Source organism: Sardina pilchardus, chromosome 23 (assembly GCF_963854185.1).
Source record: "Sardina pilchardus chromosome 23, fSarPil1.1, whole genome shotgun sequence".
NCBI classification, from domain to species: Eukaryota; Metazoa; Chordata; class Actinopteri; order Clupeiformes; family Clupeidae; genus Sardina; species Sardina pilchardus.
This window is the reverse complement of record NC_085016.1, coordinates 21046663-21062239: the sequence shown is the minus strand read 5'-3', so window position 1 is coordinate 21062239 and position 15577 is coordinate 21046663. Positions and strand designations below refer to the sequence as shown.

Below are 15577 nucleotides of genomic sequence, written 5' to 3'. Positions count from 1 at the left end.
GGACCAGGGCCAGACTAGAGCCAGCTCAGCTCCAGGGTTGGCTGCAGTCTGTTTTTTGCGGTGGAGCGTGTTTTCTCTCTCTCTCTGTCGCTCTTCTGTACTGGTCCCCCCCCTGGTCCTCTGTGGTCAGGGGAAGGTGGAGCTGGTACTCGCCCAGCTGAGAGTGTCCCTCGAGGGGGAGAGGATTAGTTTCCCTCCGCCACCTGCTTTGGGACACCCAGACAATGGAAGGGCCCAGCAGTAGACTGGAATTTAATTAATCTGATACTTTAACTCTTTGTGATTTTTTTTCTCTTTCTTTTTTAGTGTCTGTTTTTTTTTTCTTGCAGGGCTCGCTCTGTGTGGTTTGTCTTCTAGTGTTCCCTAGTGGCGTTATCGAGCCGTCGGGAGTTTTTTCAGCTGTTGTCCCTTTTAAAGAGAGGTTTTTCTCAGCGCTGTGCAAAAAATCCGAAAAGCGGTTTTGAGTTTTTCCTTCACCGCTCGCTGACTCAGCTAATCGCAAACTCTCCGCACATTAGCCGCAGTCTTCGCGCTGGGCCCGGGATTCCCACACAAACCTGAGGCAACAATCCCCCTTTCCTCGCTCTGAACCCCCTGAACCCGAGCGAGAATGGCCTCGGACTCGGAGGCTTGTGCTGACCCGGTACCATTTCTTGATCCGGTCGGTCTCTGTCTTCAAAGCGAGTGTTTTGCTTTTGCTCCTTATCTGTTGTGGCATGCGGGGCCGAAACCAGCGCTCAGTGGAAGTATTCTCTAACAGTCTGGAGAGCGGACAACACTAACACACACTCACTCACTCACTCACTCGCACAGGAGAGTATGCACGCAGCTCTGATTAAATCAGTGTTTTCATGTGTTTAAAATGTTGATGTCTGGGGTTACCTGATAGCATAGAATTGAATATTTACTGTGGGACACGGTGGGAAGTCTTGTTCTTGGAGGTTTTTTTACTCTCTACATTGTTTGTTCTAACATCACTTCTATTTAACACTTAAACTACGTGTATTTTAGTAAGACTGTAATTAACAATGTAATTTACATTCTGCACTGTAAATGGCAATGAATGTCGAACATAGTAAATCTATTATTCCATATTGTATATTTGTTCCTATTTGCTGTTACTCATTCCCGCCTGGGTTTTTGGGCCCATCTGCTTTGGCCATAGATGTCCACAGTGAAGTTTGGAGACCCCGTGGAGTTCCCATCCCTGCTGGTGGTGTCGGACCAGTGCATCTACATCCTGGAGATCACCTCTGAGGCACAGTGAGTTCCTCCACGCACTCCTCGCTTGCTTCGGGCCAGTCTCCATATTCACATGGATTAAGCCTAGTCCTAGATGGAAAGCTTTTTTTTTCAATGGAGATTTCCACTTAAGTTTTCATTTAGTCTAGGACAAGGCGTAATCCATGTACAAAACCGGCCCATCGGGCACAACCTCTCGTGCTAGCAATGCCAAGATCATCGATTTGATGCCATACTAATCAAAGCTTGTGTCTGTGCTGCACTGTGTGTGGCTTTGGATAGAGATGTCTATTGAATGAATTAATATGTAAATGTCAGATGCATTATGTAACTTCTGAACGTCAAATACATGGCCCTCTTTAAAGTTCTCAGGCATTGTACAGTACATGAATTCAGGCACGTGCAGGGTTGTTGTTGTTGTTGTTGTTGTTTGTTTTTTGAGGAGAAAAAAACAACAACAAAAAAACAAGATGGGATAAATGGCAGCTGAAACACAATCATAAACCATCAGTCAGTCGTAACGGCCCCAGAGGTGGAAGAGAGAGTTCCAAAGCAGTGATTTGAGTGCAGTGGCCCGGAGGAGCTCAGTTTGGATATGTCCTCTAGTTTCTCTCTAGTGGCCTCGCGCTCAGTTCATATCTTCAGATTTTTCTCTCTAAGCCTGTTGAGGAAGGCTGGCCTGTGTAGGAACAGACACCTGCACTTTCTCAAAGGCTTGACTAAACTTCAAGATGTAAGGACAACATATATTTCTAAAGTAAAACAAAAAATATTTGCATACTTTCTTGTTTTTTATACTGTATACTTTAACTGTGTGTGTGCGTGCGCGTGCGTGTGTGTGTGTGTGTGTGTGAGAGAGAGAGAGAGAGAGAGGGAGAGAGAAAGAGAGATTGTGAACAGTTCTCAGTTCAACCAGAGGAAAAAAAAAAATCTGACATTCAGACTTGGGCGTGAGAGAGTGCTTTCACACCCACACTCCAGGTCGCTGAAATGACTCCTCAGGCATTTGATCTAACACCAGTCCTTAATGTACATGCTATCCCACTTTGTCATTAGATACAGATGTGAGAAAGTGCAGGCTGACGCAGGGTCATCTGCAAATAGTCTGCTCGCAGACGACTCACCGGAGGCAAGCGGAGTCATGTGTCAACTTGTGTAAAATGCTCCTGCTATGCAGTCAGCGCTCAATTCACCATGATTAGCGTGTTTTGGCAGGTTTGGTTCCTTTATGAATTACTGTAATAAAGCCGTTAACTGTAAAGGTTACTGAACTTATTATCAGAAGCAACAGGACGTAGTCTCCATTATTAGTCTGCTGCTTATTCAGCAAGTCCCATAGATGGACTTCATCGGGCTGAAGCACACATGTTATATTTGTCATGTTCTTGTGTGCTCCCCAGACATAAGGGCCACTCACACCAGGAACAATAACTATAAAGATAACTATAACGATAAAGTATCCACACTGAACAATGATAAGGAAAGTCTCTCCTTGTGTTGAATATGATGGCTAAAATTTGATGGATCCGATTGGCTGCTAATTTATTGCTCTCAAAATCGCTCCGAAAGTTATCCCCAATGATATTGTTCTTCATGTTGTTAACATTATAGTTCATGTGTTGATGTTGTCATTCATATTAGCCGTTATCGTTATCGTTATAGTTATCGCTCTTGGTATGGACAGCTGTTTAGTCAATGAAATCAGTTTTCCCTGTGAAGTAAAGAGTAATAATATACGCTTACTGGGAATTTGCACCAAAGGCGTTTAAAAAATAAAAAAATAAAATTCAGTCACCCCTTTTACGTCGGTCTATTGTTTGCGATAGAATTCCATTAGAATCAGTGTATTAAGGATGGAGGCAGTGTAAATTTATTGTAATTGCATTGACATTTTACTCTTGCTCATGTCTTGTTTACGGTGTAATTTCACAACTAGGTAGGTTTCCACTGACTCACTCACACACACGCACATTCACACACTCTATGAACACTTAATTACATATCACACTTAAATACAGTAAAGTAGAAACGCAGACATTCCAGACAGAAATGCTTAGACATTGCTTAGACAGTTATGCTTTATTCCTTAGCAAAAATCATCTCTCACACACACACACACACACACACACATGCATAAAAACAAAACCAGATTAGTGTCTGTCAGTTGACTCTTTTAGATCCAGACACCCCCCCCCCCCCCCCCCCCCCCCTCAGCAGGTTGGGATCCCAACCGCAGGTGCTGACCTTCGGTCTCTTACACAAGCATCGTCCCTGAGTGACGTCCAGGCTGAAGGCCGATTAGAAACATGTTCCCCAACATCCACCTCTTTTCTGTTCCCCTCTGCAATTTCTCTCTTGTTTTTCCTCTCTTTCTCTCCCTCTCTCTCTTTCTTTCTCTTTCTCTCTTCCTCTCTCTCTTTTTCCCTCCAACATATTCTTTGTTTTCTCTCTCTTTCCTTCTTTCTTTTTTTCTTGAACCCCCCTCCCCCCTTCATACCTCAGCCACTCAGTGGCAGTTTGTACTGGGAGACACATCAAAGGCTTTGCTGTTATCCATCCTCCCAGAGGAACGATGGGGCTAAGGCCATCTCTCTCACATGCACACTCTCTCTCTTTCTCTTTCTGCGTCTCTCTTGTTGCCTGCTGTGCATGCAAGATGCCTTCTCCTCTGTCTATGTATGTGTGCGTGTGTTCTCGTGGTTCTAATTTGTAGACAGCGATCACACACAAACGCACACATATATGCACATACAAACAAACACACACTGTACACAATCACGCATACACAGACACATACTCATGTTCTTTCTGCCGTCTCATTCAGAGAGAGACAGACGTCGCTGATGTTGTGTAACTTGTGTGTTTTTCACACATCTGATGCAACACATGTCTGTGCAGATGGGCCTGCAGATTGACAGCTGCCTGAGTTCCACTCCTGGTTCAGCCTGTCAGCAGATAGTAGGCTCTTTAGCCTATAGAGGACGTCAAGCTCCTCATGCTATCTGTCGGCTCTTGGCCAAGATCTTGAACAGGGCTGGGGCCATGCAGGACCAAAGCTGCTCTGGAGTCAGCTGCGCTCAGTGATTGCGCTTAATTACGCAAGGAGGAGACTGCTTGGAGTACAGCGCAGTGGTAGTGTAGTGGCTGATGAACTACATGCGGGAGCCACAAAAAAATAGGTGTGGGATTGATTCCTGCCTGCCACTGTTGTGCCCTTGAGCAAGGCCCTTCACCTCAAGTTGCGTCATTGCAGTTGGTATGTGTAAGTCACATAAAAACGTCAGCTAGATAGTAACATACTGTAAATAGACATAAAATATTTGTGCTTTACACAAGAATTTGTGGTCAAACTCAAGGCCTTGAATGAGCATTATGAGTGCCAGGGGTATAGGAAATAATACTTTACTTTGTTGGGTAAAGGTTTTTTACTAAAGTGACTAATGATTATTACTGTATGTAAGATTGTATTGGCAAATTGATGTTGTCTTGCACAAGATTGCACAAGAGTGAGAGACAGGTTAATCCTACTCTATCTCACCTCATTACAGCCATGATGATGTCAGATGAAAATGTTTAATGTTCTTTCAAATAGATGCAGTAGAGATTTTTGAACAGTTGCGTTTGTCAGTAAACACTGACTAAAGTAGAAAAAATGTATCAATTTATATATCCATCATCATCCCCTTTTGTCAGCCGCATCCCCTGTCCCGCATCCACTTTCTCATCCAATTGGCCATTTCACCTGTCTGTCTGCAGAGGCCCGCCATCTGATTGGATGCAGAAGCGGTCCAGGCACCGTCTGTGTGAGCTGAGCTACCTGGAGGTGGGGCTGGGCTCCCAGAGCATCCACATGGAGTTTGCAGACGGGGGCTCCGCCTACACCCTGCTGGTGAGGGACAGCAGCCGCTGCAAGCGCTTCTTCAGCCGCCTCACAGGCAAGTCACGTGTGCGCACACACACATGCACACCACACACGCACATGTACACATGCACGCACACACACACATGCACACACACACACGCATACACACATGCACACACATAAGCGCACACACACCCACACACATATGCATGCACGCACACACATACGCACACACGCACACACATGCACACACGAATACACACACATCCACACACACGCACACACACACACACACACACCCACACACACATACACATATAAAGAAACAAACTTGCACACATGCATGTCATGTACACACAGACATATGCATAGATACATATATACATACAACACACATAGTCCTGATATTAACTCAGTTGGATGTTGATTTTGTTGATTTTGTTTGTTAGGGCAGTATCCCAGCATCTGGGCCTACGGTCACCAATGCCGGCACTTTACACATGCGTACACACACACACACACACACACACACACACACACATACACAGTACACACACACACACAGTACACACACACACGTTTATAATTAATACACATGCCAATAAACATGGTAAGATGTATGGACAGAAACTCACACAGAGACTCTCTGAGGCAGAGTGGCTAATTGATGTTCTCAAAAATTTGCTCCCCATGTTGTAAAATTCCTACTCATTCCTCATACAGACAAGTGTTCCCCCCTCACCTTTTACCAAAACAGTCGTACTGTACTGTACATGCATTGACATGACGGGATGTGTAGTGTAAGCTTAGGTAAACAGGTGACTGAACATGTTCCACGCTTTTCAACTCCAGTCAACCGTGCGCGGTGAAGGCATATAGCTTTAGTGGGATTAGACATGGTGCTTTTGTGCGAGACGTCAGAAATTGTTTCCGAGACTGATGAGGGCTGTTGAGCAAGGCAATTCAGATGATGCCGTCTGTTCTTCTCCAAGTAGGCGTGCAGTCAGCCATCCGTTCTTCACCTCGTTAGATAACAGGACCACTGCGTCTGCTGTAGGGAAACTCAGAATGTGTCTGGTTTTGAGACGTTCCTGCTGATAGCTGGGCTATCTTGCTAACGCTTGTCGTCAGCTCGCTTTCAGACACTGCCAATGTTTCACTTTAAAGTCACAGAGAACTTGGAAGGGATAAGAAGGAAGACTTGTGATCTTGAGACTATCGAATACTTCCCATGTCAAGGAATCTACTTTGAATTATTTCTGATTTTTTTTCCTAAGATGTACAGTAGCCAAATTGGATGTCTTATATTCCCTTTTTTTTTTAGTCTTGTCAGATACCAATGTAGAAGACCACACAAAACCACAACAACAGTGGAGTGGTCCAGATTTCAGATCGCATGCGGCGAATCTTAGAGGAAGCCAGTTCTTCATGTCCCTTAACCGCTGTGTCTGTGCACTTTCCAACGCCTAAGTGCTCCAGGGAAAGTTAAGGCCATGAGTGTGTCGGTACCAATTTTGTACCATTTTTATGTTGCGTCCCCCCCCCCCCCTGGAATATAAGGAGGGGCCATGTGAGAAAGGCATTATTGCCTCACCACCAGTAGAGATATTTGTTCTCTGGACGTAGCCAACTCTGTGCTGAAAAATAATTGTGTTCCATCGAGAATAATAATTAAAAAAAAAAGCCCTTGTCTGCATTGCTATGCAAAATCTTGGCAGCAAAACACTGCATTTGCCCCCCCACACCACCCACCCATCCATTTATGAAACAAGACCTGTTTATTAAGTGCAAAGAGGGAGGGGGGGGGGGGGGCGGGGGAAAAAGCCAAGGTATTTATTGAGTTCTGCTTCGCCATTCAACAGCTGTTATAATATTTGTCTCGGAGAAGAACTAAAGGATACCTTTAGCGTAACCAAACCGTTTGTGCACACCGGCCTGGCTTTACACGATATGGAACAGATGTTGGTGCAGTGTTAGCAGGCCAGTCCGTGATCCCCGTCAGTGGTGGATGGAGTGTGTGTGTGTGTGTGTGTGTGTGTGTCTGTGTGTGTGTCTGTGTCTGTGTGTGGGGAGAGGTTGGGGGGGCGGGGGGTAGGGGGGTTAGATTTGCTGAAAGACGGAGAGGATGTGGCTTTATATTGCAGAGGAAATGCTGCTGGAAAGAGTGCAGGAGAAGGAGGGAGGGAGGGAGGAGGGATATGGACAGACAGAAAGGAGGGAGGGAGGTAGGGAGGGAGACAGAGAAAGGAGGGAGGGGGAGAGACAGACAGTGGGGATGGAGGAAGAGAGACATGTAGTGAGGAAGAATGGAGAGAGCAACACAGCGAGGAAGGTGGGAGAGAGAGAGATTCAGGGCTAAGACTAAGTTCATTGAAGTAACACAGGAGTCAGACTAGAGTTGTTTTTGTAGATTTCCTGGATTGCTGGTGAGTTTCTGATCAAGCAAGCCAGTCTGTTATGAATGAACATCCCGCATCTGATACAGGTACACAGTGACTCAGCATTTTGAAAGAGTGACTTGGTACGATGACAGAGAAAGAGAATGAGAGTACAATCAATGGTTCCTTAACAGTGCTGAAAAGCTGTCATGAGTCACACAAGTTAGAGGAGTCTTGCTAAAAAGATAAAAGATCCCAGGACCTGTTAAAGAGCAATTATAACAGACTTTAAAAGTGAACTATGCTTAATTTGCTTAACTAATCAGCTTCGGAGTCATTGGAATGGTTATTTGACTTATTTCAGGTTGAATGACGGCTGTCACGCTTCCCCCTAGCGCCTCTGAGCGGAAAAGCCACGCATGCAAGTTAGTGACGGTGGCACTGACAAACAGAAAGTCTCCAGCCTAGCAATTAGGAAAAGGCAGACTGACCGATTGAGGAGTGTTGTAGAATATACACGCTAAAGCTGTAGGGGAAGCTCTGCAGAGAAATCTGCAAGCGTAAAACAGGCGAAAATGAAAAGCGAAAACGAAACCGGCGATGAAATTGACAAACCGGCATAGTTTCCCTTTAAAAATAGAGAATATTACCAAGCACTGGTGCAGAGATATTCTCAATTTTTTAGAGATGTCATTGCTTAATGACTCTGGTTAGTGCAGAGTCCCACAGCAGTGTTTGAAAAAGTTACGAGTTACGTGAGGGATGTGACCAAGTACTGTTGTTCTGGAAATCTGGCTAGGGCTAGACATCTTGGTCTAATATCCTTTTAATAGGTTGAAATCATAGTCGCTGTCACCTGAAACAACTTCACAAGGATTGGCGACAGGAAGACTTTGTTTTGGTTTTCGTGTGTGTGAGTGTGTGTGTGTGTGTGTCCGCGTCCGCAGAGCTCCGTGGTGTGTGATTACTTGGCCCTAATGAGCACAATAGAATGAGGGGCCATGCTGCTGGTAGAGTGTCAGTGTTCACCTACACGAGGAAAAGAAGCGGAGAAGAACACAAAAGCTCTTTTCTTCATTTTTTACAGTCACAAGAGGACAGTGTTCTCCTGTCAGGTCCCTTCTCTCCCGCTGAAACTGTACTCTGTACGATCAGTTTTCTTTGGATGAAGAAAGGGGACAGATTTTGTTTTATAAAAAAAAGAAATGGAAAAAAAAAAGGTTTTTCTCTTGTTGAACTGGGAAATGACTTTGGCTGTCAATTCAGTATGGCAGAGATCAAAACCTTCCATATTCATTACATTGTATCAGGTTGGTTTGGGAGTTTTGCACTTTGCCGTTGCCTCTCTGCCCGTCTTTTGCTTTGTGCTTTGTATCCCGGGGTCTGGCTCGCGTCTCTGCCGTGTGTGTGTGAGGTTCAGTAGGACAAGAGTGACCCGGCCTTGTGTGGAGACGTGTCATTTCCTCTGCGTCTTACTCTTTTGTCACGTAACTCTGTGATCAGAAACATGACTCTTACGAAACGAGCCAAAATATGCCCTCCCTCTCATTATCCCAGCTGTCGAGCACGAGCTATGGAGATTGGCACGTTTTTTTTTTTTTTTTTTTTTGTCTCGAGCGTATCCTTTTCTGCTCTTTTTCCATTTGGGTGTGACTATGGGATAAGGTTGATAGGTGCAGTAATGGCCTACTGCCAGAGGCCAGATAGTAAATCTCAGTGGAAAGGTGAAACATGTAATAGTTTCTCACTTTCCCCAATTGTAACTTAAAGGGTGCATAATATTTTTTTCTTGTTTTAATCTCTAGTTACAGTGCATGAAAATGCACTGTACTGTTCTTCCTATGCTTCTTATTACAGTGCATGAAAATGCACTGTACTGTTCTTCCAAGGCTTCTTCTTCTTATTATTATTCCGCTGATCAAATTCATTTTTTCTATTCAGCTTGAACCGTTTAACTTAGAAACTTCATTCAAACGTCGCAACGTAGGTCTTAAATAGGGGAAGGCTGCTAAGTATTTTTCAACTTTGTAACTTTTATACTTTTTAAACTATAAATTAAAAACTATTACAAATTTCCCCATAGACTTAACATTGGCCTCTATGACATCACAATCGGATCATTAAGCAATTAGAATCTTATGCCAGGTGGCCAGCCCCACCTGCAGCAGCCCTCTCTCTCTCAGGCTTTAAGCATACAATCTCTCTGTGAAGACTACATATCCTGTTAACTGTTTCCGCTTTCCACAACTGTTTCAAAATAAAAGTCCTCACTGCAATAATACACTATTAAATCATTTAACCATTGAAACTACTCAACTATTTAACTGTTCAACCATTCCAACTGTCAGTTATCATCAACTATGCCTCCAGTCAACTACATGAGACCTCCATGCACCTAGCAACCAACATAGCAACCATCAAAATTAAGCGTTTATGACCGTTTCCATAGCAACCAACATGATTTTACTACAGTAACTTCTTTATTCCTGATAGTGGCAGCCATGGATACCCCATCAACAAATGTTTCAAAATAAAAGTCCTAAGTACCAAGTTAGCTGGTTAGCATGGTTAGCATAGTTAACATTGTTAGCATAGTTAGCATTTTTAACATAACTGCTAAAAATGATTAGCTAAGTTAGCTAATCAACATGGTTAGCATAGTTAACATTGTTAGCATTTTTAGCATAACTGCTAAAAATGATTAGCTAATCAACGTGGTTAGCATTGTTAGCATAGTTAGCATTGTTAGCATAGTTAACATTTTTAGCAGTACTGCTAGAAATCATTAGCCAAGTAAACCAATCAACCTGGTTATCATTGTTAGCATAGTTAACATTTTAGAATACCTGTTAGAAATCATTAGTTAAGTTAGAACAGGAATGTTTAAGCTTTAAAATGTCTACCTAAACACTATCAACTCTCTTTAAACTATGCAACCACCATGTTTACCCTAGCTATACCTTAGTAGCCATATCTACATTATCTATCTATATATTTTTTTGCATTTTCATGCACTGGTAATTCCTTGGAATTGCATTTCTAGTTATTATTATTCCGCTGATCAAATTCATTTTTTCTATTCAGCTTGAACCGTTTAACCTAGAAACTTCATTCAAACGTTGCAACGTAGGTCTTCAATAGGGGCATGCTGCTATGTATTTTCCAACTTTGTAACTTTTATACTTTTTAAACTAAAAATTAAAAACTATTACAAATTTCCCCATAGACTTAACATTGGCCTCTATGACATCACAGTCGGATCGTTAAGCAATTAGAATCTTATGCCAGGTGGCCAGCCCCACCTGCAGCAGCTCTCTCTCTCTCTCTCTCTCTCTCTCAGGCTTTAAGCATACAATCTCTCTGTGAAGACTACATATCCTGTTAACTGTTTCCTCTTTCCACAACTGTTTCAAAATAAAAGTTCTCACTGCAATAATACACTATTAAATCATTTAACCATTGAAACTACTCAACTATTTAACTGTTCAACCATTCCAACTGTCAGTTATCATCAACTATGCCTCCAGTCAACTACATGAGACCTCCATGTACCTAGCAACCAACATAGCAACCATTAAAATCAAGCGTTTATGACCGTTTCCATAGCAACCAACATGATGTTACTACAGTAACTTCTTTATTCCCGATAGTGGCAGCCATGGATACCCTATCAACAAATGTTTCAAAATAGAAGTCCTCAGTAGCAAGTTAGCTAGTTAGCATGGTTAGCATAGTTAGCATTGTTTGCATATTTAGCATTTTTAGCATAGCTGCTAGAAATGATTAGCTAAGTTAGCTAATCAACCTGGTTTGCATAGTTAGCATTGTTAGCATAGTTAGCATTTTTAGCAAAACTGATAGAAATCATTAGCTAGGTTAGCTAATCAACCTGGTTAACATTGTTAACATAGTTAACATTGTTACTATTGTTAGCATTTTTACCATAACTGTTATAAATCATTAGCTAAGTAAACAAATCAACTTGGTTATCATTGTAAACATAGTTAGATAACATTTTAACATACCTTTTAGAAATCATTAGTTAAGTTACAACTGGAATGTTTAAGCTTTAAACTGTCTAACTTCACACATCAACTGTCTTTAAACTATGCAACCACCATGTTTACCCTAGCTACACCTTAGTAACCATATCTACATTATCTATCTATATATTTTTGCATTTTCATGCACTGGTAATTCCTTGGAATTGCATTTCTAGTTTTTATTGTTCTACTACACCCTTTTGCCATGATGCTGATAATAACAAAGCTAAAACTACTACTACTACTACTACTACTATTACTATTGCTATTCTCCATTTACACCTTTTCAGTGTTCAAAAAGAATTCAGCAGTTGTTGTTTATAAGAATTGCAAGAGTTTGAGGTAAATTTCAGTGTCTTAAGCACATCTAAAAATCTACATTTTACACGTAGGTCCTGACTCTTGAGTAGTTCTTAACCGAAACAGACATACAGAACTAAATGATTTTTTTGTTGTTTGTATGTGTCCCTTGCAAGACCTAATGTAGAAACAAAGACTTAGTGTTGTTGCATGTTGCATACATTCAGATACATGGCACAAAGCAGATTGCCATTTAGCTGTTGTGCTGTGTGAGCTCCTCTGTCCTGAGCTCATTCTTCTCTCTCTCTCTCTCTCTCTCTCTCTCTCTCTCTCTCTCTCTCTCTCTCTCTCTCTCTCTCTCTCTCTCTCTCTCTTGTAGGCATTGTGAGGGAACTGGCCCCGAGGGCGGACAGTAAACTCCAGGGCATCTCCACCACGCGTCTCACTCCACACCACCACCTGTGGTAGGTAGGGGAGCTCTGGGCTTCTCTCCACAAGGGAAATGAATAGGTTCTGAGGTCAACACAGCACAATTAAAGATTCATACTGCGTAATGCGTTATTATACCTGATCATTTAAATAACCCTGTACTGTTTGAACTGCAAAATAGGTTCCCCAGGAATACAAAACAATCCGGCATTATCTAGTGCATTATCTAGTATCTAGAACATCACATACCGCTGCGCTAGTTATCCACTGAAATCCAGACTTACAACTGCAAATGACTGATCAAAGTAAATATAATAACTAGACACAGATCAGTGGTAGAAAAAGACCAAATCCCTGTCCTGATGAACCACAAAGTAGTGTAATGCCTGCGGTTGTGGTAGGGGATGCATAGAGTACAGTAGTTGCATTCACTACATGTCTGAATTTCTGCCACGTCAGATTGTATTTCGTTCTCACTCAGGTTACTGCTTGTTTTACTTTAGTGTTACATTGTGTGTGTTTGTGTTCGTGTGTGTGTTCGTGTGCGTGTGTTCGTGTGCGTGTGTTCGTATGTGTGTGTGTGTGTGTGTGTGTGTGTGTGTGTGTGTGTGTGTGTGCGTGCGTGTGTGTTCTGTGTGCGTTTTCAGGCCACTGGTGAGTGAAGGCCAGCAGTCGCAGGAGGGCGAGGACGACTGTCAGCCCCAGTTCCTCTACGTGTTGGCGTTTGTGTGCCAAGGTGAGCGAGGCCTTTCGAGCCGGGTGCATTTTTCTCCATCGCACTCCTGGCACACGAGCCAGGCAGGCAGGCGGGCTGCCAGTGCTTCTCTTCCAGCACTGCACTCTGTGACGCATGGCGCACAAAAGCCACAGCCGTGGGCTGAGGGTGTAGCTCCAGATAAGAATTTATAGTGGAGTGATTAAAGCGTGCATAGACATGCTCGCCTGGCTCCCCCTATCACACATAGAGAGAGAAGAACAGAGAGAGAGAGAAAGGGAGAGATGAGGAAAGAGAATAGGAGAGAGAGAGAGGGAGAGGTAGGGGGGGAGATTTGCATCATGTCTTATGAGTCAGCTTTTCCACGCAGAATGGTAGAAGATGCATGTGTTAGATACATAAAGGTACATTTGACGTCACTGGCTGGTAAGAAAAGTACAGACCTTTTATATCTCAGGGAGCGAGAAGCAAACAAACAAACAACATGCAACACGACATCAACTGTGCAACACCAGACCCTGTGGGCTGTATCAGACTCTGCTGATCTGGAACCTGTGGGTGGATCATTTCCTTCAGTCGGACCAGGGGAGAGTTTAGTTGTGTGACTTTGACAAGAAGGTTGACTCACCTGAAACCATGAGGTCCCACTCCCCTGTCATTGGTCACATTTACAGTACAATACTTGAATTTCCCCTTGGGGATCAATAAAGTATCTATCTATCTATCTATCTATCAATAATCCGACTATTCACCTTATTCGGGAAAAAGCAATATTGTGATTATCGTGTTTACATGATTTATTTAAAGAATATTCCATTCATATTCCTGTTTACATGTAACATCAGCATAGTGCAATCATTATTGCTAGGATCCTGAAAAGGGTTCTGAAACAAAAAATCTAACAGGATGTTATAATATGATTACGGTGTATGCATGCATACAACACAGCTCAATAATGCGACTGAGACCAGAAAACTCTACGTATCTTAATTCAGATTGCTTATTCCAACAATCCCGTTATTCAGGCTAAGGCAATCAGAAGATATTGTTAACATGGCAGCGTCTTATGTCCGTGTAAACATGACATGACTCAATGATGACTGAGATGAACGCAACACCGCATGAACACACCATTGGTGTCACACAGAGAACTGGATTAAAATCACAGGACTTTTGTTGCACACACACACACACACACACACACACACACTGCTCAGAGCCTTCAGTGCTGGCGGCTGTTCTCAGACAGAGCACACACACACAGGTTAACAGTGGAGGTGGGTCAAGCATCCCTCCCTGTCTAAGGAGGAGAGAGAGACCAGCAGAGTGGATTGAGTTCAGCGCTAGTCTGACCAAAACCGCCTGGAGTGTCTGTATTCAGCACATAAAATCTCCCCAAACACAGCCAAACAAATCCAACCATGTGAAGACAGACGGACACACACACACCAGCTTTGATCAAATGGTGTACATGTAAATCAAGCTAGAAGCTGACGAAAGGTCCTGTAAACTGTGAACAGATTGAGAATGAGACACAGTCAAGCTCTTAGTGAAAGTCCTAGTTTCTTGTCATCCATGATCTTCTATGAGGGCATTTTTGCTCTAATGTACCCCAGTTTTTCAGCGCTCTAAAATGACTGTTTATATCTGGTTGGAGGTTTTGTTAGATTTTCATGTTCGGTCTTGAAAACAAACTTTTTTTTGAAGTTTGCTTTGCTGTCCCTCTAGATCACTCCTTGACCCCTGTCACTGTGTTGGCCACGCGGGAAACCCTGTACCTGGTGGACGAGGACCATCAGTGGAGCAAGAGTCAACTCCCAGAGCCCACGTCCAGTCAGGATGGAGAGGAGCCCTGTGGGCGGGTCACCATCCGAGAGACTCAGCCAATCAGCTGCGTCAGCTCCGTGCATCTCTTCTCCTCCAATCCCTGCCGGGTGGACGTCAAGCTTTACGACGAGGTGAGTATTTTCCGGAAGGTTCCAGCAAATTAGTATTAGCAAAGAGGCCCCAGGGAGAGAGGTGTGTCTGCTGTCAATCTCATTAGGGGCAATCTGAGACTAACTGCCCCAACTGACCCCTCTTAAAATACCAGTGTCCTCCATTTAGAGCATAAGCCCCAGGTCCCCCTCTCCCAAGGCTGTGTCAGCATGTGCATGTATCACACATACAGGGGCCACAGTGGCACATAGAATAAACATTTACAATATATACATTAAAAAGTAAGTTATAGGCCCCGGCAGTGGCGCAACTGGCTGGGGCACCTGCACCGTACGCCGGCGACCCGGGTTCGATTCCCGCCCCGTGGTCCTTTCCGGATCCCACCCTGACTCTCTCTCCCACTCACTTCCTGTCATTCTCTCTACTGTCCTGTCCATTAAAGGCATAAAAAGCCCAAAAAATAATTTAAAAAAAAAAAAAAAAAAAAAAAAAAAAAAGTAAGTTATGTAAGAAAGAAAGTTAGTATGTTAAAGGAAGTGGTTCAGGAAAGTATAAGCCTGTGGAGTACACAGTACATGCATCACACTGTACAACAGGTACCACTGTACACATGACACATTATTTTAGTCTCCATGTATCAGTAAGTGGTGGAGAGCTAGTGCTAAAAAAT

General features: G+C 43.2%; 1 protein-coding gene across 1 annotated transcript in view; it reads left to right on the top strand.

Moving 5' to 3' along the window:
* The window catches only part of stk11ip (serine/threonine kinase 11 interacting protein), a 42544-nt gene that overhangs the window by 24810 nt on the left and 2157 nt on the right, over positions 1 to 15577 (top strand). Inside the window, exons 21-25 of the mRNA XM_062528447.1 lie at positions 1166 to 1263; positions 4999 to 5177; positions 12205 to 12289; positions 12902 to 12990; positions 14698 to 14927. Of these exons, the coding sequence (XP_062384431.1) occupies positions 1166 to 1263; positions 4999 to 5177; positions 12205 to 12289; positions 12902 to 12990; positions 14698 to 14927 (681 nt within the window). The remainder of the gene's footprint in view (positions 1 to 1165; positions 1264 to 4998; positions 5178 to 12204; positions 12290 to 12901; positions 12991 to 14697; positions 14928 to 15577) is intronic.